Source organism: Papilio polytes, unplaced genomic scaffold (genome assembly GCF_000836215.1).
Source record: "Papilio polytes unplaced genomic scaffold, Ppol_1.0 DF822845.1, whole genome shotgun sequence".
In the NCBI taxonomy this organism is placed as follows: Eukaryota; Metazoa; Arthropoda; class Insecta; order Lepidoptera; family Papilionidae; genus Papilio; species Papilio polytes.
In genome coordinates this window covers 3,107,120-3,131,655 of record NW_013526359.1, presented here as the reverse complement: position 1 = coordinate 3,131,655, position 24,536 = coordinate 3,107,120, and the positions used below count along the sequence as shown (strand labels likewise).

General features: G+C 34.4%; 2 protein-coding genes across 2 annotated transcripts in view; both read left to right on the top strand.

Annotated features, from left to right (window-relative positions):
- Window positions 1-12,761, top strand: part of LOC106105330 (UHRF1-binding protein 1-like) — a 29,945-nt gene extending 17,184 nt beyond the window's left edge. Inside the window, exons 14-28 of the mRNA XM_013285621.1 lie at window positions 40-209; window positions 788-902; window positions 1,262-1,396; window positions 1,942-2,111; window positions 2,608-2,783; window positions 3,063-3,199; window positions 3,491-3,628; window positions 4,056-4,224; window positions 4,814-4,928; window positions 5,685-5,819; window positions 8,327-8,458; window positions 8,985-9,128; window positions 9,591-9,892; window positions 10,881-10,992; window positions 12,030-12,761. Of these exons, the coding sequence (XP_013141075.1) occupies window positions 40-209; window positions 788-902; window positions 1,262-1,396; window positions 1,942-2,111; window positions 2,608-2,783; window positions 3,063-3,199; window positions 3,491-3,628; window positions 4,056-4,224; window positions 4,814-4,928; window positions 5,685-5,819; window positions 8,327-8,458; window positions 8,985-9,128; window positions 9,591-9,892; window positions 10,881-10,992; window positions 12,030-12,062 (2,183 nt within the window). The 3' untranslated portion in view covers window positions 12,063-12,761. The remainder of the gene's footprint in view (window positions 1-39; window positions 210-787; window positions 903-1,261; window positions 1,397-1,941; window positions 2,112-2,607; window positions 2,784-3,062; window positions 3,200-3,490; window positions 3,629-4,055; window positions 4,225-4,813; window positions 4,929-5,684; window positions 5,820-8,326; window positions 8,459-8,984; window positions 9,129-9,590; window positions 9,893-10,880; window positions 10,993-12,029) is intronic.
- Window positions 12,762-16,418: 3,657 nt separating this feature from the next.
- LOC106105489 (protein kinase C and casein kinase substrate in neurons protein 1) overlaps window positions 16,419-24,536 on the top strand; it is a 73,455-nt gene continuing 65,337 nt past the window's right edge. Inside the window, exon 1 of the mRNA XM_013285832.1 lies at window positions 16,419-16,700. The gene's annotated coding sequence lies outside the window, so the exon portion shown is untranslated. The remainder of the gene's footprint in view (window positions 16,701-24,536) is intronic.

Here is a 24,536-nt window from a genome sequence, read left to right as displayed (position 1 = left end):
TCGAGTCGGACACAAATATTTTATAATTTCTCTTTCCAGTGCCATCTCCGAAGTTATACGTGCAGTTGAGTCCAGTCCGCGTGTCAGTGGACGTGGCCAGCGTGGTGTGGCTGTCCGCGTTCCTACCGCACGTGGCACGTGCGCTGGCTTCGGCTGCGGATGACCAAGCCAGTTACATTGATGTACGCACCGAGGCTATTATGCCTAAGGTTAGTAATACTTTGGTCTTTTCGTATCTTAACCCTTAGTGTGATGAACTAATTTAAAAAATCTACGGAACTGGTTTAGTTAAAAATACGTGATATTTTGAATTTAGTGTTGGTAACATTTTTGCTACAAAACTCCGTTGAATTAAGGGTTCATGATATAACACGTGGTTTGGTCCTCCAGGTCCTGTCCTCTATGATCTACTTTCTGATATAAACGCGAAAGTTTAGATGGATGTTGTAATTTGTAGCCTAAGTTGCTAAACGGATCTCAATGAAATTTGATATAAATGTAGAGCATAGTCTGGAAGGACACATAGGCTAGTTACTTTTGTTTTTTTTTTCAAATCCGTCGCATGCAGGTTTGGAGGTGAATTTTCATATTTCATACTAATATTATAAATGCGAAAGTTTAGATTGATGGATGTTTGTTAGAATTTGTAGCCTTAACAGCTGAATCGATTTCGATCAAATTTGGTACATATGAAAAACACATAGGCTAGTTACTTTTTTTATTTATTCTTTGCATACAGAGTTGCAGGTAAATTATATATGAATGTAATATAGAGATTTTGTTCCAGTTAGTGCTGGAGGCGGGGCCTGAGCATGTATCTCAGCAGAGGGACCGCCCCAAGGAGCTGCACATTTGCACCGCGCGCGCCACATTCACTAATGTTAGGGAATCGCCTAGATCTAGTAAGTTATTAGTATATACTAGCCAGAAATTATTTTATTGTCGAATGAAACAACCTTTTAGTAGATTCAATTTTAGTCCCTTTTCCTTTCCATCCTTTTTCTCATAAGAATAGGATGGAAAGGGAATATGGATTTGACGGTGGAGGAGACGCACATAAAGAGGATATTTCCTCTTCCGTCGATTAAAGGTAGGCAACGCCTCCGCTATCGCGAATGTCTATGGGTAGTGGTCCCTTCGCTATTTTGGGGGTTTCAGGTGGCCGTTTGCTCGTATGTCATCTTATAATATAAGAAACGCGTATATTTGTGATGTTTTGTAAATACATATGTCTACAGCTGGCTGTACATGTAACTTCCAGACACGGCGGGTACTCGCGCAGACCTCGCGTCTATAATATCCAGCGTGCGGGGAGCGGCGCCGCGCGCGGGGCAGTTCCCCTGCGCGTCGGGGGACCTCGACCCCGTGCATGAACAGTTCCTGCTGCACGCTGATAGTATGTTATATTTCATTAATATAGGTTTTTAATTGCATACTAACATTTCACCTGACTTAAAAATGTTAAGTATCTGTTCTTACACAATGTTCTGCTTTTAAAAAAATGCTGTCGCTCACGACTTCGTCCGTGTTGAATTAAAAAAAGCAAAAAGTACTGAGTTCTTTCATCTATGCCTAATTTCATCTATACGTTCAGCAGTTTAGGCTACAAACTCTTACAAACCTCCATCTATTTTCGCAATTATAATGATAGTAAGAGATTATTATGTTATTCACTGATAATGTAGCTTTTAATGGTGAATTTTTGAAATTGGCCCAGTAGTTTTTGAATTTTTTCAATACTAGCTTTCGTCCGCGACTCCGTCTGCATGATATTAAAAAAAAAAACAAAAGCGAGTAGTCTATGTGTTCTTCCAAACTATCCTCTACGTCTATGTCAAATTTCATCGAGATCCATTCAGTCGTTTAGGCTACAAAAAAACATCCATCCATCTAAACTTTCGCATTTATAATATTAGTAAGATATATATTGTATGTGTTTAGACCTGGACGACATAGACCGCGGCAGCGCGACCACGCCGGAGCTGGTATGGCGCGAGAGCCGCGCGGTGTGGTGCGCGCGCGTGGAGCCGCTGTGGGCGGAGCTGTGCGGCGCGCGCGCCACCAACTACAAGCCCGCGCCGCTGCTCGACGCCACGCCCCTCACCGCATGGGTAACGCCCACTTATTGTAACAAGCTGTTCCCACCTCATCAGAATTACTATATGCATTTTATTGTTAACATTCTGCATTGTAAATGTCAAAATTCAATTGCATTATTAACAACGAATATTTATGAGTAACCATGGCAACCTGTCACTTATACTACTATAGGCTTGTAGATCTTGTATGTTAATAGCGTTAGTAGCGTTAATAGCGTGTAAATGTATATCCTATATACTCGTAAGTGTAAAACTTTTTATTAAAAAAACACTATTTAAATAGTATGGTGTGATTGCTGACATCTTAAGTAATAAAGAAGTCTACATTTTGTCATATTAGTACTAAATCAGTGTACCATCTGGAATCCTAACTATTTACGACATAAAAAGTAGCCTATTTGTTCTTTTAGACTATCCTCTGCATCTATGACAATCATCGAGATCCGTTCAGCAGATTAGGCTACAAACATCCATCCATCCAAAATTCTTGTTATCATTGTTTTTTCAGGTGTATTTCGAGGAGGGTTTCTCCCGCATCTGGGTGATAGGGCGCACGTGCGGGCTGGCGGGGCTGCAGCTCAACCACTACCAGCTGCTGTTCCTGCTACGCACGCTGGAGCGCGTCTCCGAGATGATGGCCTGGCTCGCGCATGATGCTGCACGGCAGCCTGAAGGAGATGATGGGTGAGGAACTAGATGATGGCTTTTTTTATAATATAAGGTGACAAACGAGTAAAAGACCACTTGTATCCGCCAAAATGGCGAAGTGACCGCTGCCCATATATCCGCAATTGTAAATGCGTTGCCTACCCTTAGTGGACGAATGATAAGACGCACATAAAGAGGATATTTCCCCATCCTAAGCGTTTCCTCCGCTGTCAAACCCATTTTCCCTTCCCATCCTTTCCTTTTAAGAAAAGGGGTCATTTTTTAACAATGATTTATTTAGTGTTTATTTCGTAGGTCAATAGTGGTTGGCATCGTGGTGCCAGCGGTAGAGTTAACGCTAGTGCTGCCCTCCAACTGCCCCGGACAGGAGTCTTCCAGGGACCTCGACAGCGTGCCTTTAGATTCTTCTAGTCTGCAAGACCTTAAAATGGGTAAATTGTCATTTTTCTAACTAGTGTTAAGAAAATTGGCGCAACACTAGAGCAGCGGCATAGCGTTCCGTCCCTAACAGCTGTCAATGTCATTTGATATAATTAAGACTAGCTGTTGCTCGCCACTTTGCCTGTGTGTAATAAAAAAAATGTGCCTTGTTACTCACAGAAAATGACTTTTTAAAATCGACCCAGTAGTTTTTGAGTTATTCAATACATAAAAAAATACGAATCTTTTCTCTTTGTAATATTTATTATATTCTGTGAAAATCATAGATTTATTACGTTTAGGTTCAGAGTCGACAATGGCGCCCTCTATGCAAGACCGTGACAGTGCTGTTTTGTCTCTGCCCGCCCCTATAGAGATCTGCAGCGCGCAGCCTCTGCCAGCTGAGGAGGTACCACCCAGTCCAGGGATCACCTTTGGAGGTTAGAATCAAATATCCTAATTATTTATGCTGTATTTATCTACATACTAGGTGTGCCCGTGCGGCTTCATCCGCATGAAACTATGAAAATTTCCTTTTTTTGTTTACATTTGTCAAATTATCTATAGCAAATGTCAAAATGACATGACATGATGACAAACTATTGCAAACTTACTTCCTTGATGTTGGCAGCTTATATTTTATGGTTCCTTTCCCACATTAGGGTTTTTATTTATCCCCTAAGTATAACAGCGTGAAAATGTATAGCTTAAAGCGTGACTAAACGTAGGGCTTTTTATTAAAAAAAAATATTCAAAAATATGGTGTAATTGCTGACATTTTAGGCAACAAAGAAGCGTGTGTTTTACTAGTAAGCTTTACTATTATATATTTAGAAATAAAATTTATCTTCTGTATTGTTGACTTAGGTTTCTCGTCAATGCGTCGCGGTCTGACGTCACTAGTGACGTCACTGGACGCGCTGGGGCGGGACGACTCCCGCAGCGACGCCGCGTCCACCGCCAGCTCCGACAGCGAGCGGTACGTGCTGGTGGGGCTGGCCGCGGAGTCGCCTGATGATGCTGATGTCGCCTTCAGGTATACCTTCAATCCTCACACCCTTCACCCCTCACCACACACCATCCACTCTGCCTCTATATGCCATCACCACTTGATTTTCGACACTTTGGTGATTAAAAGAAACTTAAAAAATGTCAGTAACTTGCCATTTTGCGGATTAACATGGAATTAATTTACTTGAGTGATAAAATAAAGATGGTGGTTGAAGCCGTTATGCTGTAATTATACCTTTGTTAATGCCACTTTTAAATAATTTGCTTTAGTATTTGTTGATATATTTCTTCTAAATCTTACTAATATTATAAAAGTGAAAGTTTAGATGGATGTTTGTTAAAGTTTGTAGCCTAACCTGCTGAACGGATCTCGATGAAATTTAGCATAGATGTGGAGTATAGTCTGGAAGAACACATAGTCTACTTTTTTTTTAAATTCCACGCGGACGGAGTCTAGGGCGAAAGTTAGTCTTTTTTTATTTACTCTAAATACTACTTTTAGTAGTTCTTGTTTTGACATCCGCCATTTCGATAGTAGACATTTAGGATTTTTTATACGAGGTCTATAAAAATGAAATAAACACTGTGTTATTATAAAATGTGTAACTTGTCAGGGAGTTCGAGCAGGGGCGCATGTCGAGCGGCGTGGAGGTGGCGGCCGAGGTGGTGGAGCGCTCCTCCTCCCCCAGCGACCACTCCCTCGCCAGCTCCTGCAGGAGGCGAGACCTGGTCAGTTCCCAACTTTACACATTCAACTAAATTCATAGAAATATCACAGCATACTTCCAGTTCATATTTTAGTAAATTATTCAATGTTTGCGTCTCTTTCTCTCAAGACCATTTAGATTCAGAAAAATTGAGTGTTTTTTCTATTTTCTCATGCTTTGTTTACTTTGTAACAATTTTACTTTTATACGTGTGTTTATTTTAAGAATGTTTGAGAAGTGTTGCTCTTTGTTTTCTATATAAATGACTTCGTCCTTGCGGATTTAAAAAACTAGTAATAAATATAGTCTATGTTGCTCAGTAAGCTTTCTGAAGGGGAAATAATTCAATCTCTGTCAAAAAAAATTGTTACAGATGTAAAACATTATCTAAAAGAACACATACTAGTTATTAAATTATTTTATTTCACGCTGACGTAGGTATAGGCTAACATCAATCTATACTATCATAATAGACCGTAAACACATACTTCTTTGTTGCCTAAGATGTCAGCAATTACAGCATATTTTTGGATAATTCTTTTACTAATAAAAAGCCCTACACTTACCTCACGCTTTAGGCTATATATTTTCACGCCATTAAACTTAGGGGATAAAAACCCTAATATGGGAAAGAGACCATAAGTTGCTGCCAGCATCAAGAAAGCCATATTGCCATAGTAAGGTAATTGGTATTTTGACATTTGTAATTGAGAATTTGACAAATGCAAACAATAACGCGAACAGCTAGTATAAGTATATATTTCAATTTTTTTTATAGATATCAACGTGCACGTGGCGTCTGAATAATATCCATTTAGTGCAACAAAGTGCAAACGGTAAATCTTGTTTGCGTCTCGCCGCTGACGACCTCACTACTGACGAATGCGCGGCAATACCGTGGGATGAGTTCCAGGTATGACATGTTAAAATACACTCTAATGTCATATACATAAGACTCATTTTACTTCAACTCAAATCTCTTATACAAGTTTCACACCTACATTCTAAAATGTACTCTAACTTCTATGAAATAAGACTCATTTGACATTAACTTTATCAAGGATAATGCAAATATGACTTGATTACGTCAAGTCTTAAACATTTACCTCCATACGTTTTCTTGAATTCAATTTTTTTTTATCTCAACACATTGTAATTTCTATTTTAAGAACATTTTTAATAACCTGAATATATGTTTTTTACATATTTTTCTTCGTCAACACTTACGTTAAATAACACATTTTTGTCAAAAAATTTGATGTTTTTTTATTTTTTAATTGATTATCCCAGCATGTTCGAAATCAAAACGTATTTTTTTAATTCTTTCCTATCTAGTCATCTTCATTATAATTTTATCTATAATATCGTCATATCTGAAGTTTTTGTTACTTTAATTATTAAAAAAAACTAAGTTTTTTACACAGATTTTTTTAACGTCTTGAATCTGTCTGCGAATATAATGTTGCTGATAACGAAAACTATTTTTTTAAAGCCGCGTTTGTTCCGTATTATCTCCGGAACGGCTTAATCGATTTTATCGGAACTTCGACAGAAAAGTAGCTTATTTACACGAGAATGTTATAGGAAACTTTTTTTTAAGTTTCTCGACTTTATCGCGAGCGCTCACTAATTATAGATATGACGATATTTTGCATGTATGTGTTCATATCACATCCCATTGTAATTAAACTGCACTTGTATTAATACTATTGCTATCTCTTTCTCACACAAAATCCAAACAATATGTATTAATACATCACTGCAGTCGAATTCTATTTTTAATTATAAATAATAAAATGGTGCATCCGTTTTTTTTCTTAACTCTGTTGTCTATGTGTTTTTTTTCTCTGGCAACTCCCGGCTCGGCTCGCGACCATAGATACGGCTCAAGGTACATTAGCGGTTGTTGGACCGCTTTTAGTTGACTGCGATAGTTTGTAGCGGTTTGTGTCCTAGCCAAGGGGGTTTGTCTGTGGATGACTGAGACGGAAAATGTTTCCCTCTCATTAAAAGATTCTTTAACCCTTGAATACGTAAATCCTAATCTTGAAAAAATAATGTTTAATGCAAGATCGGTAATGTAGAGTAAAAATAATAAAAAAAGTAACATCCATATATTTTTTGTTGAATGTTGTATTTATTCTTATTAAATAAATGGATAAATGAGAAAACATGATCATTCCTTCTCACTCTAAATGGGCTCGTGAGAGACAGAAATATTGAACATAGGAAGAATTTTACCAATCCGGCTCCTATGTACACTATCGTAAGACAAGAGATTTAAATGTTACTTTTTGTGTAAATTTGAACAATGATTGTAATATAGTAGATTTCGGTTGTTTATAGTATTTTCATGATTAACGCGTAGAAATTTATTGTGTTGTTGTATAATGTTTTGTCTTGAAAAATTTGCGTTTCAGACTTATCATAGTTTACGTTGGAGCCGTCGCGATCTGTCTGACAGTCTTCAATATTATTTAATAATATTGAAGTATTAGTATGAAATACTTAAATATATGAGGATGGAAACATTTTCTTTATTGCTTAGATAATATTTAGCACACAACACTGGGTGGCTTCAAAATCGTTTTTTTTCTTCAGTTTTTTACATTTATACATATTTACAAAGTACAGTCATGCTCAAATTAAACGAAATTATTTTTAAATCTCCTATACGAATTATATAGAATAATAATTAATAAGCATATTATTTGCTAAAATATACACAATTTATTATGGATTTTGCTCTCAAATTGTATATTACAAGCTTGTACTTTAGTCTGTACATAACCATAACTGATTCATTTAAATAAATTTATAATATTGCAGTATTGTAAATATTTATTTATCGTATTATTTCTATAGCATTTTTTTATTTCAATATACATGTTTGTATATCGTTTTGATGTACTCTGTTTTACATTTTCAATGACAATTATTTAAATTCAATACAGAAAAAAGTTAGAGTGTCGGTGGCTCAGTGGTTTAAGCACTTGACTTGTAATCTACAGGTCTTGGGTTCGAATCCCGCTGTACCAATGTGATTTTCGATTTTCATATGTACATAGTTTAACGTTCTTACGGTGAAGGAAAACATCGTGATGCCTGCACATATCGGCGTAGATATTCAAAGATATGTGTGAAGTCAACCAACCCGCAGTGGGCCAGCGTGGTTGACTATGGCCTAGTCACCTAGTGAGCTGGTGATGAATACAGAAAACTAAATTTACTACACTTTTAGTTTTTGTGTGATTGTTTTTTAAACATTTATCATGTTTTTTTTTAATTTATATATTGTTTCATTTATTTAACACATTACGTAGAAATGCATGTTACGAAAAATAGTTAATAACATATACAATACAAAAGTAGTAAAAACTACTTTGTTCATGTTTTCATTAGTTTCTAAACATGTTATAGAACAAGTTTTCAATGCGAGCTCGTGCTTGGACGGAACCTGTCGTAGATGAGACAGAATTGAAGATGAGAGACACTCCGCATGTCGCTCTTAGACTGATTAGAAATGAACTGCCAAAACAAATGGATGAAAAAGTAAGTTTTTTTTTTATAAGAGAAGGGGGCAAATGAGCTGCGGGAACACAGAGGTGGTTAACGACGCCCATGTGCATCCGCAACACCAGAGGAACTACAGATGCGTTGCCGGCCTTTTTTTGTATAAGTTGATAAACGAGTGAACGACCACTGAAATTCGTTGAAGCGAAGCGACCGTTGCCCATAGACATCGAAAGAAGATTCTTTTTTCTAACGTTCACCGATGGAGGGGACGTTGATAGAGGATATATCCCCTTCCTATGTGTCCCAACGTCTGTCTAATCTGTTTCTACTTCCCATCCATTCTTTATAAGAAAATAGGAAGGGATACGGGACTAAAACAAGTAATTTAAAAAAAAATAGATTTTGTGATTTTATAAGTGTACCAAAAAAAAAATTGCACAACAATTCGTTTTGGTTTATTGTTATACCAGAAAAGAGAAACTTTTATTATCTGTGTCCTTATTATATTTCCTTCTCTTTCTATATTTTTTATATGTTAGTTTAAGTTATATTTGTATTTCAGGGTGAATCAGTAGGGCTAGCTTTGTATGAGGAGTTATTGGAGGCTCGATTACGTGATCTGAGCGTGGCTCTCAACATGACCACCGCGTTGGCGCTCGCAGAGTTCGTTGAAGATGAGATTATTGCCCCGCCAATGCCGTTAGAGGTAAACTTTACATGAATTTGTAATCTATACTAATATAAAGAGGAAAGATTTGTATTTTTGTATTGAAATAACTCAAAAACTACTGGACCGATTTAAACTCTTGTGCCATTATCAGTGAGTAACATAGGCTATTTTTTTAATTCCACGCAGATGAAATCGCGAGCAATAACAAGTATTATATATAGTCTGTCACTCTGGGATAATATAGGATTCTAATAGTAAAAGAATCTTTGAAATGTGTCAAATAGTTTTTGAGTTTATTTGTAACAAATATACTAAAACAAAGTATTCTCTATATTTAAGTATACAATTACAATTAAATACAAGCGTCACTTTCTTTAAAATAATTACTTATAAGCATCTTCTTTGAAATTAAAAATAATTATTTCTACCCTCCCCTCTCCAGCATAAACTGCAAACTGACAAGAAAATCCAATATTTCATTACGACGTTCTTCCACAGGTATTAATAGAAAACGTAAAACTCCATTTAATAGAAGACCGTCCAACTCGTTCGATATCCTCTCCTCCACCACAACCCCTGGATGTAGACCTGAGCTCGTTGCGGGTGACGCGCGACAGCACGGGCGTGGTGTACCTCGGCCCGCCCCTCGCCACGCCCTCCACCGTGACGTCACCGGCCACGCCCACGCACCACGATGACGTCACCGACAGGATGGAACAGCTCAGCAAAGAGAACGAGGAGTTGAGAAAACGACTGGTCACATTGGCCAGGATAGCTGAGGATAATAGGGAATTGAGAGCGTAAGTTTTTTAATTTAACTTTCATATGAGATTTTTACACTATATTATACATACTTTATTAATTTTGTTGGGCGAACAATATCTATACTAATATTATTAAGACAATAGATTTGTATTTATTTAAATAACTCAAAAACTACTGGGTCGCTTTCAAAAATTCTTTCACAGTTAGAAATGTAATTTATCTGTGGGTAACATAATCTACATTTTTTATTATTTTTTAATTTCATGAGGACGAAGTCGAGAGCAACAGCTAGTTAGTAAGAAATATACAAAAATTCTCTGCCCTGTCTATAACATATCTCAATATCAAAACAAAGTTAGCGCTAGAGCGACCGCCCAGGGCGCACGTATAACCTGACCCCTCCCTCAAGCATGGTAAAAAGGGCGTCATTGAAATTCGCGCAGGGCGTACTTAATCCGTTACTGTTGAAAACATTATTCAGATCTACTAATATTATAAAATGAAAATTGTATTTTTGTATGTATTGAAATAACTCTAAACTAAACTACTGGGCCAATTTCAATAATTCCGTCACCATTAAATATATATCATTATATGTCTGTGGGGCAAAGGCCTGGTGATCCATCACACAGGGCGCCACCCTAGATTGGACACCAGTCCCCTACCGGGGAAAATTAAAAAAAGTTATTTTTTAAGTTATAAAAACGCTACGTTATCAACGCGTAACATCTATACTATTATAGTAAAGCGTAAACACACACTTCTTTCTTGCCTAAGATGTCAATTACAGCATATTTTTGAATAATTCTTTTTTAATAAAAAGCCCTACACTTACGTCACACTTTAGGCTATATATTTTTACGCCATTAAACTTAGGGCGTAAATTTTTTGGATAAAAACCATAATGTGCTAGGTTATATGGTTTATATTTTTCTTAAATTTCACACGAGCGAAGTCGCGAGCAAAAGTTAAATGTCTATACTTTTGTAAGTCGGATAATATATAGTTTTGCTTGTATTTCAGTAAAGTGGAGGAGGCGTCAGTGCTGAAGCAGTGCGTGCACGCGGCGCAGCAGGAGGCGGCTGGCTTGCTGGCGGATAAGCAGCAGCTGTTGGACGTCGTGCGAGGCTTGCAGGTTGGTTCAAATATATACTAGCTTTGCAAGATATCTACGTGGAATTAAAAAAAAATAAAAAAGGTAGGCTATGTTTTCTTCTAGAATATGTTCTACACCTTAGGCAAATTGTTTAGTGATCTGTTGAATCTTTTTGGTGATCATATCTAACAAACATCTGTCTAACTAAAATCTATTTTTTTATTTTAGTAAAAAGTAAGATTTCTATAACAATCTATTGAATTTGACAGTGGTAGTGCCTGCTTTAACATCTCAGCACTGCAGGGCCGGCACGCCCGGTGTAATATCACGACCACACAGAAGACAGCCGTCAAATGGAAGCAATTCCGTGTTTCGTCTGATGAGTGTGGTCCCGGAGGCCTAATTTAAGTCCCTTTCTCTTTACCACCCTTTTCTTATGAGAGGTTGGGAAGAGGAAGTGGATTTGCCGGTGGAGGAGATGCATAGAAAGGGGAAATATCCTCTTTATGTGCGTCTTCTCTTCCCTCTTATAAGGGTAGGCAACACATCTGCAATTGCGGATGTCTATGGGCAGCGGTCGTTTGCCACCTTATGTTATAAAAAAAAACAATGAACCCCTAGAGTTAGAGGAAGTTTAGTTAAAAATATTTAAATGAAAGATGGCGATGTAGAACTTAATTATTATCAGCCTTTAATCGAAGGACGTATTATGAACTACTAGCTTTCGCCCGCGACTCTATCCCCGTGGAATTGAAAAAAAAACAAATGTGAGTAGCCTATGTGTTCTTCCAGACTATCTACATCTATACCAAGTTCATCGAAATCCGTTCAGCCGTTTCGGCTAAAAAACTCTAACAAACATCCATGCATCTAAACTTTCGCATTTATAATATTAGTATGACTGTTAGTGAAAAATAATAACAACCAATTAATGAAATCGGTCCCGTAGTGTTTGAGTTATTTCAATGTATATAATTATCCAAACACACAAATCTTCTCTCTTTGTAACATTAGTAACATCGTATAGATTATGTAGATACCCCATAATTATTATGAAATCTGTGTACTTTTTTCAGGAGCAATTAAGTGGTGTTCGCGGAAAAAGGTAGCGGTCCCGCAGCGGCGCGCAGCAGTGCCTCGACTGCACGGCGTGCTGCGGCGACCGACGTTAGAACCCCCGCGACGCACGTGCTGCACCGCGCCGGGGGTCAGCCTACGCTGGCTAGAACATACGTTCTTCGAGAGATAAATTTTGTAAACTAATGTTTATGATATTTTATATATTCATCAGTAATTTAGTGAAGTGAAATTGTAAAATATATGTTAATTTTGTACGATCGGATTTAATGGAAATGAGAAATTGTATAGACATGTCACTTGACAATGTCTTTTATTGTCTATGGATTTATTTTGTTACACCTGTCTGTTATTAATAAGTCTACGATTACAGCCTTATAAAGGTGAAATTGTTTAGATATGTTTGTTTTAATTTCTTATTTCAATTGAATTCGACTAATTCAATATGAGAAAATATCAATTTCAGAAAATTTTTCGTTTACAAAGTTTAGATCTTGGAAATAGTAACTGCCTATAGAATTTTTACGCGATAAATAATTACTTATAGTAAATTAATTACCATTAATTCGAACTCAGATTGAAAAAATAGATGCGTTAGATTTGAATAACATATCGGCTCTTATGTAGACTGTTGTAAGTCATAATTTTGCGATTTCAACTTTCATCATCACCAGCTCACTATACGTCCCCACTAGAAAAAGAACTGTACCTTTTAGTTGTCTTTACTAATAAAGAGGAAAGATTTGTTTTTTTGTATGTATTGAAATAACTCAAAAACTACTCGAGTTTTTAAAAATTCGTTCACCATTAAAAGCTATGGCATCAAGTAACATATGCTATATTTTTTACTATTTTTATTTCACGCGGATGCAATCGCGAGCTCCAGCTAGTTTATTATATTTGTATCAGTTTATATTTGATGTGATTTAATTAATTTTATTATTGAAAGTTTTGCGAAATATGCGTTTTCAAGATACGATAGTTTACGTAGGAGCCATTAATATTTTGATTCGCTTTGACAGTTTATACCAGTAAATAGAAATGGAATAATTATTTTTTTTATAACATAAGGTGGCAAAGGAGCAAACGGCCACCTGAATCCGCCAAAATGGCGAAGCGACCGCTGCCCATAGACATCCGCAATTGCAGATGTGTTGTCTACCCTTATAAGAGGGAAGAGAAGACGCACATAAAGAGGATATTTCCCCTTCCTATGCATCTCCTCCACCGTCAAATCCACTTCCTCTTCCCATCCTTTCATAAGAAAAGGGTGGTAAAGAGAAAGGGACTTAAATTAGGCCTCCGGCACCACACTCACATCAGACGAAACACGGAATTGCTTCCACTTCACGCCTGTCTTCTGTGTGGTCGTGGTATTGCACCGGGCGTGCCCTGCACTGCTAACACGTTAAAGCGGATAGAATAGTCCGACATATAAAAAAAAACAAATAGTGAACAAGTCGCAAATTAAATTAAGTTATGTATTTATGCCTTAAAGACATATGTGGTTTTATAATAATATGGAAATTTTTATTTATCATTGTAATTAAATATTTAAAGGCAAGAATACTTAATCTGAAAATAGAGGCTAAATATGACGCTTTGACGTTTTTTTATAACGGACGTCATATGTTTATTTCTTTAGAGCATTTTTTTTAAATTCCTTTTTTAAATGTTTTGATTCAATATACTGCTGAAGATTCTAGAATATTTTTGTCATGCAAATGAAATGTTGATAATAGTACATTTTTTTTTCCTTTAATCAAAGGTGCTATAAGATTTATGAAGAATTAGATCAAATGGTTATCATTATACCATATGTTTGCATTTATTATTTATTGTTTTGAACAATCCTCAAATTATTGTGTTTTTAAATAATTTTCGGCTGAATACTGAAACGAAAATCTTATTTTTGTACACGCTGCTTACAGATGTCATTTTTATTGTTATTTGGAGTTTAAGCATGAGTTTAACCTTATCATTTAAGATTCTGTTACATTTTAAAATGTTGTTTCAGTATAAAACCGTTCAGTGTCTCCCTAATAAAAAAAATAGGGCCTGTCCCACCATTAGCTGATAATCTCAGATAGGTGAAACGTGACGTCACTGTCAGATACAGTATCAAAATCCAATACTTCCATCATATATTTTATACGTTGGATTGTTGTCCGACATTTTACAAGAATTAGTCAAGCCCTAAGTTTTTGAAGACATTTTAATTTGATCATATTAGTTTGTTTTCACTAGAATCTCTATTATTTGATCAGACGATGAAAACTATGTAATGTTTATTAACTAATGTAAAATGAAATATTTGTATTTTTGTAATTAAAATGAGGTGCCTGTTTTTATACATATAACAATTTTATTAATTCTTAAAACTCTTTTTTTTATAATATATAACATACGGTGGCAAACGAGCAAGCGGACACTAGAATCCGCCAAAATGGCGAAGCGACCGCTGCCCATAGACATCCGCAATTGCAGATGCGTTGCCTACCCTTATACGACGGAGGAGGAGACGCACATAAAGAGGATAATTCCCCTTCCTATGCATCTCCTCCACCGTCAAATCCACTTCCCCTTCCCAACCTCTTCAGAAATGGGGAAAGGGATTGGCTCCTGCAGCACAGGGGAACCTAGTGCAGGAGTCAAGGCTCTCATTAAATGTATATATTTTTAAAGTGAAGTAATACAGGATTTATTCATTTATTTATTATTTATTTATTAATTTTGTCTTTTTAACTTCGTATGTTTTTCATTTTTTAACTTACATCTTCAATAATTTTGTCAAACACTAAACTGTTAAGTCATTGGTGGGCTTAAAAAAATTATATAAACATAAAAGATTAGCAATAACTATGATATTTAACATTTTGTAATACATATGTTTGACATAATAATATTAACGTATATAACTCAATTTATAATATATACTGCTTGTATTCTTCCAAACGCTTTCTATATTATCATATTATTAATCATATAATCAAGCTGTAAATATTAAAAAAATGACTAAGCTTTTAATATTATATAGTATTTTGTATTTAAATTATCTATAAAAATTACAGTTGTCTAAAAGATACAATATAGTACGGCAAACTTGTCTGACCCGATAAGGCTCTTGTATTATTATTTCTGACAGAAATGGATGTTATAGCGTTTCAAAGTGGTATTTTAAATTTTTTATTTATCACTCAGATAAGTTTGTCTATACTATACAATAAAATTGAAATAGGCGTAATAAAACGTCATTTGTTAAAATGAAACTTGATATATTGTTGTATTTTTACGTTTATAATATAAAGGGTCTGTCCTACCAAATTGTAAATAGTCTGATAACGTAACGTGTAAAATATTTGAAGGATATATCTGATTTTGTTCTCTTATCTGACAGTGACTTGATTTTTAAGCTATCTGAGTATCAGCCAGTGGTGGGACAGGCCCATCATCTCAAAACATGTCATGAAACTATTATAAGTGTACAGACCTTTTGTCTAAATGTATTAACGTGTATTTAAAAAAGAAAACTATTGCTATCTCTGTTTTCCAAAGAGAATAAGAGGGATAGCAATATCGTAATCAGATGTTATGGGCCATGGACATTCACCCTATTATAATTGAATTGTGCCTGTAACGTAAATATGTAACTGGCTGCATAATATTTAAACATTTTGCTTCGTGTATATCAATGTCTTCGTATTTACTAATTATATTCAATATCTTAACTATTACATCTTAGAATTTAATTGTTTAACATTTTGTACTATTATGTTTATCGACATATTTTGGTTTATTGTATTTACTTTTAACAATACTTTTTACATTTCTTGTTTATGACGAGAGTATGATAATGTAATTCGTTTTTTAATCATTTTATATAGGAATTTTATAAACGTTGCAGTTTTGAATAAAATGGTTGATAGTTCAGTTACAAAGGAATTGTTAATAAATTTGATATTGCCAGATGCAGTTTTAATGACCCTATTATATTTATTTTTTTTAATTGATGACGATATTTGCAAATGCAAGTCTTACAGAATGTAGACAACAAATTAAAGTTTCTATGAAATCGTGCGAATACGAGAACAGTTAGTATCTAAAAGAAAATCTAAAAAATCTGAGAAGGAAAACTGCTGTATTCGGAGTGAAGAGATATTTTAAATCGATATTTTACGAAGGTAAGAAATGTTTCCTATAGAAAAATTAATTTAACGCTGAAACTATAAATTGATTTCTATTTCATAACAATATTAGATATCCCTCAATTTGATTCAGTGTTTAACTCTTGCGTTAAAAAAAAGAACTTTTTAAATTTTGACGTTTGTATTTGACATGTGTGTGGCAATACTGACACGTGAGCATAGAAATAACGTGACTTTCTAAAAGTGGCAACATTTTTAGTGATGGCCGTCAGTCGCTTGGGATGGATGTGAGTGACCGTTACTGAATATTAGTGTTAAAAATTATCAAGTTTCATTCGACACTGTGGTTACATGTGAATTGAATTATATTCTCAAACATTTTGTGTGTATTTGTGTATTCTCTTGTGACTAAATTTTATGTGCTATTGAATTAATGAATGTTTGTTGTGTCCTTTAAAATAATAGGATAAAAGTGATTATTATATTGGATTACGGATTTCTCTGTGTATAATTAACAAACTACGGGTAAGTAAGACCTAAGATTATTTTTAGTTAGTACTTCGAGGTGTGCGTTTTTTTGCCACGAATGCCTCCGTCTTGAATAGTTGCTAACGTACAAGATAACGGAAGATTACAGTAGATTGCGTTGATTTTGATAAGATAGGAACATCACGAAAGATTCTAAACCGCGAACACTTTTCTAATATAACCTTCTTTTATATATTAGGCAGTGTAAAGCGCACTTGAAGACTGCAAATGTTCATGCTCTATTTCTCCCTGAATGTTAAATTTCGAAATATTTTGAAGTGAATGTAGAAGTCTGTACAGTTCAGATTATTATCATTACTCATACTGTGGTTATGATTCAAGGCACATGTTAAACATATTAAGATTTTGACTGGATTTAGATTCAGATTGTAAGGCTAATTTTCAGTTATTTATTATTACACTTTGTTGTTATATAAATTTTATTATCATGTATAATTTCAATGTTGTGATTGACTTTTTACGTTTTTTAATTCTCTTAGTTGTGAATAATATATCTGCACAAAACTTTTTTTAAAAATCGCCTTTGTATTCCTTTATGTGTACTGAGTAATTTATATTGCTTTTCATTTTAATATCAATGTTTAAATGCGACTTGAAATTTGTTATCAACTTGTCAAAATGAAGAAAATAATGTGAGTTTTAAAATATGATAGTTGTTATGTCTATAGCCTTATATTGTCTATAGGTCTATTATATTGATGAATATTGATCTATTAAGATATAAATAACAATCACTTAACATACTAGATGAATATTTCCTAAATTATTTTTTTAAGATTTAGAACAATTATAGGAAAATAGTATAAAATTGCAATGTTACATAATAAGCAATGTAAATGCAAGTTGTGTTTTTTTGTTAAATAAAACAATTGTACAACCTTCAATGTAAGATATTTACATACAATTGCTTAGTTACTTAAGCAGAAAAAACTGTGAAAAATAGTGTTGCCAATTATTTGGAAGAACAGCCTATCCTGTTTTAATTTTTGTATATCTATAATTGATTCTTCCTAAGTTAAGCATAGCAAAAAATTTAAGTATATAATAATATACTACCCTTTAGCAAAAACAGTTAAGTGACTCGTAAAATAGTTCCAATAATAATGTAATTAAAGTAAAGAAAACATTTATTTTTTCAATAATATCTTTTTCACTCTATTTTGTGCCTGAAACAAAAAATGTAGGCAATAATTACACTATTCATGTAGATATTAAATAATAATAATTTGGGACTATCCATTTACAGTATTGACAACACTACTCATACTGAACAAATTTTGTTATTATAGACAATGAAGTAATCCTTGTACTATGAAATGAAGTCATCGCAATACTCATTATACAAAGATCGGCCAGTTATTAAACATTACTATTAGTATTCTGCTGTAATGCAAGTGTGTTGCTAATTATGGTATGGGTTACATCATTTATATAATCATATGTAATATTAGACTTGACAGAGGAGGTGATGCATCCTATGAGGAGATATCTTCTTTATGTACATCACCAGCATGTATTAAAGTTGGACAACCCTGCATCAAACAGATGACTGGGCAGTGATTGCTAAATTTGAGTGTCCAAGTGGACAATGAGCAAGCGCTCATCTGCCACTTAGGAATAAAAAAATCATAATAGACTCCTAAAACCATGGACTATATAAAAGTGTCAATATATGCTGGGCGACAGCATGCAAAAATCACAGTAATTATAATGTTATCTGAATACAAAACAAAAATAATGCTATTTGCCTTGTTCTTTGGAGACCTTTAAGATGTGAAAAGTATTGTATCTCACCCACATGTTCAGGCCCAACAGATATGATCACCAACTCATCTTGATGGGATAAGTTGCCAGCAAAAGGTGTGTTGGTCGTCACAAGAAACAAAAATGGACAGGAATTGCAAGTGCTACCCAACTATTTTGTCTTGCAAGAGATAAAGTCAAATTCGCTAGTCAGAGAGGCACCTTCAGAATATGCCTTGTTCTACAGAAGCTTCAAATAGAAGAGATATTGACAAAATTAATCTCATAATTTTCTAAATAAAATGCATAAGCACATATATTTGTATACTTATTCGTAGTGTAGTCTAGCTAGGCTAGCTAAAATAATGTTTATATCTTATCAAAATAATAACCTAGATATGTTTTCTTGCAACATTAATGTTAAACTAGTTTGTTGTGTTGACATCAATAACCTGTTTTTAAAACAGTTTCATTCTGCTGTGAATCAGTTCACTTTTAACGTAATCAATATTTATAAAATGCATATTCAATAGTATTATGCAGCTTTTGTATGTTTGTGCAAGAGTAGATAATAATTAAAATATTTGGACTCATTTATTAACTACTAGCTGTTGCTCGTGACTTCTCCTGCGTGACATTAATGAATAATAAAATATATATCTTATGTTACTCACTGATAACATAGCTTTTTAATGATGTAATGAATGAATTTTTGAAATTGGCCCAGTACTTTTTTAAGTTATTTCAATACATAAAAAATCCGAAAATACAATTTTTTTCTCTTTTATTATTAGTATGATGAATAGTTATACCATCTATTGACTGTTTTTCAAAACTGCCCATATTTATTTAACATTTATACACCAGTTTTAATTTTACAAAAATGTAAAAGATGGTAAAGCTCACTATCAAAATTCATCTCAATCAATAATTTGCTTTGATTGACACTAATTTAGGTTTGTAACTATTGAATTAAAATGATTGTCACCCTATCAAATCGGTATCCTTAATGTCCAGTGCAAATGTTTATTAAATGTATTGTTTCACCATGGGCAGGTAATGGCCAGCGCAACGCCGCGGTATTAACGGTATTCGGGGATTGCTTGCACCGGTTAACCGTGGCAAGGTCGTGCGCCCTGTCACAGACTAACTGTTATTCAATAATGTATTCTATTATGAATGCTGTAAGATATTTTATTGTGTAATTAAAGTTTGTACCGTGACAAGTTATGTACATAATCGTCCAGTTACTGCACAAGCATGAAACTAATGCTATTACATATGGCTTTGGCCCACTTTACGGGTTATTTGAAATATGTATACGGCACTTGAATTATTTCCGATTTTTCGTAAAGTGCCTTTATGCTTGCTCTAATTAACGTTATCTGATTTTTTAATAATATTTTATCTTTATTCTTATTTGAAATTGTTAAAACCTGTGCAATCTTAACGATTATTTTTAAGATTTTTTCTATATTCCAGTCATTTAAATTTTTAAATCTTTTGAAATAAGTGTTGTTTATTTATCACTAAGTAATCTGGTTGTAGTGAATGAATATGCAAGTTCCTGTATTAAGTGTGAAAATTTTCGTTGAAATTAAGTTAGGTTATAAATTAAATTAGATACCATATATCCGTAGTATAAACATTAATGACCGGAACTTTGCAATTTCGGATAATCTGAACGCCCGCTATATTTGTTTTTAATACGCGCTGTAATGTGATTTCACTTAGTTTAAATGCCAAAAGTATACGTATAGCAGAACACCTGATTTTATTTGAACAGGAAAAATCCATATGCTTCTTGGAATTAACTGTTAGCTTTTTAACTATTTTTATATATTCTGTATGAAGGTTATTTAGTCTCTGCTATAAATCAATACCATTCATCTTTATTTAAAATAACAATAGAAACTTTGTAATTGTGATCCAACACGTTATTTAAATATTTATGTCATAGTTTTAAAATGTCGGAATTCTACTTGTTATGTTAATAATCGGACAGTAGTCAGATGTCAGAAATAAGGGTGTTACATTGGCTCAACACGACGGCCATATAGGTATTGGCGAGCGTTGATACATGGAAAAACGGTGTTATTGGTAAGGTTATTCTGTGCAGATTGGAATAAAACATAAGAGGTAAAGAAAACTATATTTTAATTAAGCATAACATGGCTGTGACGCCCATATAACGTAGAAACATGAATTGTAAATTTGCTAAATTGCACTATGTTTAGTGTAAATATTCCATTTTTTTTTGTTATTTTGGCTTACGCTAACAATTTTTTTATCTTATTCTGTTATATCAAGTAATCTGGCCCTCCTTCGGATGTATTACTGTACAAAATATAACAGTTACGTCCATCGGATATCCTTACTGCTCACAACACCGGTCTCGTCCGGCACGGGCAATGAAAACGCGCGCCCGGTTTCGCAACCCGTCTGTACAGTTCACGGAAACCTGTGGAAATTGGAAACGTACCGGATCTTAGGAATGCTAATCCGATGACCCTCGGGCTCACGGTTTCCGATTTTACGTTCCGTTTAAACGTTTTTAGAAGTTTTCAATTAAAGGAAATTAATAATTGATTATCGAACAGTTAAATCGTAAAATTAGTTGTGAATGTGCTAGTTTTCGAAGAAGCCGTGTTACATTGTAAGTAAATATAGCTATTTTACAATAAGATTTTTATTTACTAATGTTTCACTATCAGACTTTGCAATACTTTAATAACACTCGTGTCCTTAAATATTTTTACAATACCACTATGAATTTTATCCTTGTGCTTAAATAACTTGGTACCATCCAAGTGTTAATTGTACTGAAAAAGGAAGTATGATTTAGTACACATTGTCTTGTCCGTACCGAGCTACAACAATTGCTAACGGCCTCGATTTAATGGATGACTAATGGACACTTTTCTTTAATTCTGACTCGTATGCTTGTATGAACCAGGCGGTCTGTTCTCTAACAAATTGTGTTACGGTTTGTTTTAATTCTCATTTGAATTGGAATCTTCCGAACGGTCGGCTTTCAATTATCGAATTAATATCACACTACTAGCTTTCGCCCACAACTCCGTTCGCGCGGAATTAAAAAATAAACTTTGTAACTGACCTACGTGTTCTTCCAGATTGTTTTACATCTGTGCCCATTTTGATCGATATCGGTTCTGTAGTTTAGGCTACAAACAAAAACACATCCATCCAAACTTTGTTAAATACTAGCTTTCGTCCGTGACTCCGTCCGCGTGGAATTAAAAAAACAAAAGCAATTGGCCTATGAGTTCTTCCAGACTATGCTCTAGATCTATGCCAAATTTCATCCAGATCAATTCAGCCGTTTAGGCTACAACTCTAACAAACATCCATCCATCCATCTAAACTTTCGCATTAATAAGCTTAGTAAGATCATTACATTGTTTTTACTTACATTTATTGCAAAAATCCTTAGTAATTAACTCGATATAAGTTTAATAATGTTCAACTAAATGTGGTCACTGTTAAGCAAGTAGCGGATGGAAAGATAAAGTTATCAAGGTTTTTGAATTTGCAAATGTCAAGCTCGTTACGGTAGCGGTGACCGTATTGTTGGTGTGGAATTTGTTGTATGGAACTTAATGTTGGCTACTTAAGGTCACGGGTCATTGTAGAAAAAAACTGCTTTGTTTTTACCGACAACTTCGTGTAAGGGATGATATGTATGACAAACTCCATTACTCATAATGTATAAATCGATTAACTTGCTTACTACTAGGTCCGTTTTTCTCTCTTTCTATTTCATGTTATCATCTTCCCGTCCTTATTGCACTCACGTAGAGAGTTACCAAGATTTCGTACTCTGTCTACGTCATCTCAGTCGTCACTTCCTTTTTGATTATGTCACTTTTGACACAATCCATCCATCCCAAATATTATTAACGTAGTTCCTAAAAGAAGGAGGTTATCAATTTGACTTACTATTTTCAAAAGTATTTTTTATTTTGTGTTTTATCGATTTATACTTCTATACTAATATGATAAATGGTAAACACACACTACTTTGTGGTGTAGGAGCCTGCAATCACAGCATATTTTTTTAATAAAAAGCCCTACCCTTATGACAAGCTCTGGGCTATATATTATCACGCTATTAAACCTAGTGAGTAAATAAATCGGAAAAAACCTTCATGTGGGAAAGGGGCCATAAATTACAAACTGCCAAAATTAGGGAAGCAAGGTTATTATGGTATCGTTAATTTTGACATTTGCAATTGAGAATTTGACAAATGTAAAAAAAAAAATAAAGTTTTTATAATTTCGTGAGGATGAAGCCGCACGGGTACAGCTAGTATTTTATGTTAGTTCTTTAGCTGGTTTATTCGTATGTCCTACCATATCCAAACAGTGTAGTACACAAACAAGATGTTTACGATAGTCGTAAATGCTTGCAAGAAATATTTTTCTTACAACTCGTTTGTTATTTAACCACACAAGGATATCTTCTATAAAAGGTTTAATTGCGGTAGTACAGCGGACGGTGTATTGACTACAAGGAATGCTGGTCATCTTTTTTACTACTTCCCTTTGCGGAATTACGTCACCCGGCAGTTGACAGCTAAATCACCACATAACCATTTATTTTATACGAGCTTTAACCCGATACTGGCCGTGTAGAATTTAAAAAACAAAATTAAGAGTCCTATCTGTTCTTCGAGACTACATTTATGCCAAATTTCATTGAAATCCGTTCAGCTGTTTAGCAAACTCTAACAAACATCGATCTAAACTTTCGCATTTATAATGTTAGTATCTGTGCGTTATTCCATGTGTAATCTATTTACCTATCTTTGTTTGAAATTTCTAATTACTATACTAATTAATAAACTTCATTCATCCATCTACAAAACTGCCTAATTTTATGCAAACATGTCGTCTCTGTTATTCTTAAGGATAAACAGAGATAACGATTTTTTGCTGTTTTTGTACGAGGGTTTCGACAGTGGAAACCCAAGTTTATAAATACAAAAAACAAGTCACTATACAGTAGGTCATATTTTGACCGTCCCTTGTTTTTCATTAAAACCAGTTTTATAATAAAGTTTACGTGCCCACCGGTTTGCGGATTCCGTCGTAATTTTTTTAATCTGTAGTCGTGATGGAATTTGAAGGTAGTGTTTATCTTTTTAAAATAACTCACGCTTTTAACCGAGAAAGGAAGACAGATATGGAAAGAGTAAGAACATCGAATACGTTTTCATGTCATCAATTGAATATTTTTTTAATCGTGACACATGACTATATAGGTTGTAGACATATATAGTGTTACATGTCACGTAAATGTAGATATCAGTTTGACTATTGTCAGCATTTGCTGATAGTGCCACAATATAAATGTAAACACATGCTTCACTGAACGATCATTACAAACATGTCGCCACTTAAACTTGTACTACTTAATAGTTAAGGGACTTGAAATTAAACATAAAACCGACCAGAAGACATTGTTTTGTACTAGTTCTTCCAGACTATCCTCTACATCTATGCCAAATTTCATCAAATCCGTTCAGCCGTTTAGGCTACTAATTCTAACAATCCATCCATCCGTCTATACTTGCATTTAGAATATTAAAATTTGTATAAGTATGATAGTAGGAAGGGTAAGATAACTCGGATCGCCCATCGACGCAATAAATAGTTTTTTTTTAAAAAGCAAAGGTTGTATTTTCTAATTTTTGCACGTATTCGATTTACGTAAAAACTACTGGGACGATTTCAAAAAATGTTTTACCATTGGAAAGGTAATTTATTTGAGAGCAATATAGGCTGTATTATTAATTATTTTCTAATATCACGCCAGCGAAGTCGCAAGCAACAGCTAGTATGTGATAATGTGAATCTTAGAGTCAACAATAGAAATATTATCGCCACTTACTCAGTATGTAGTTCAAATAATTGTGACTTTCCGTGTTTGTAATATGAACCTGGTGATCTGTCAGATTTCCTCAGTTGTGACGTCATTGCTACAGGATGTCTCGTCAGAAGTTAAGTCAAGCGTTTATTGTCTGCTTGTTCTAATCATCATCATCC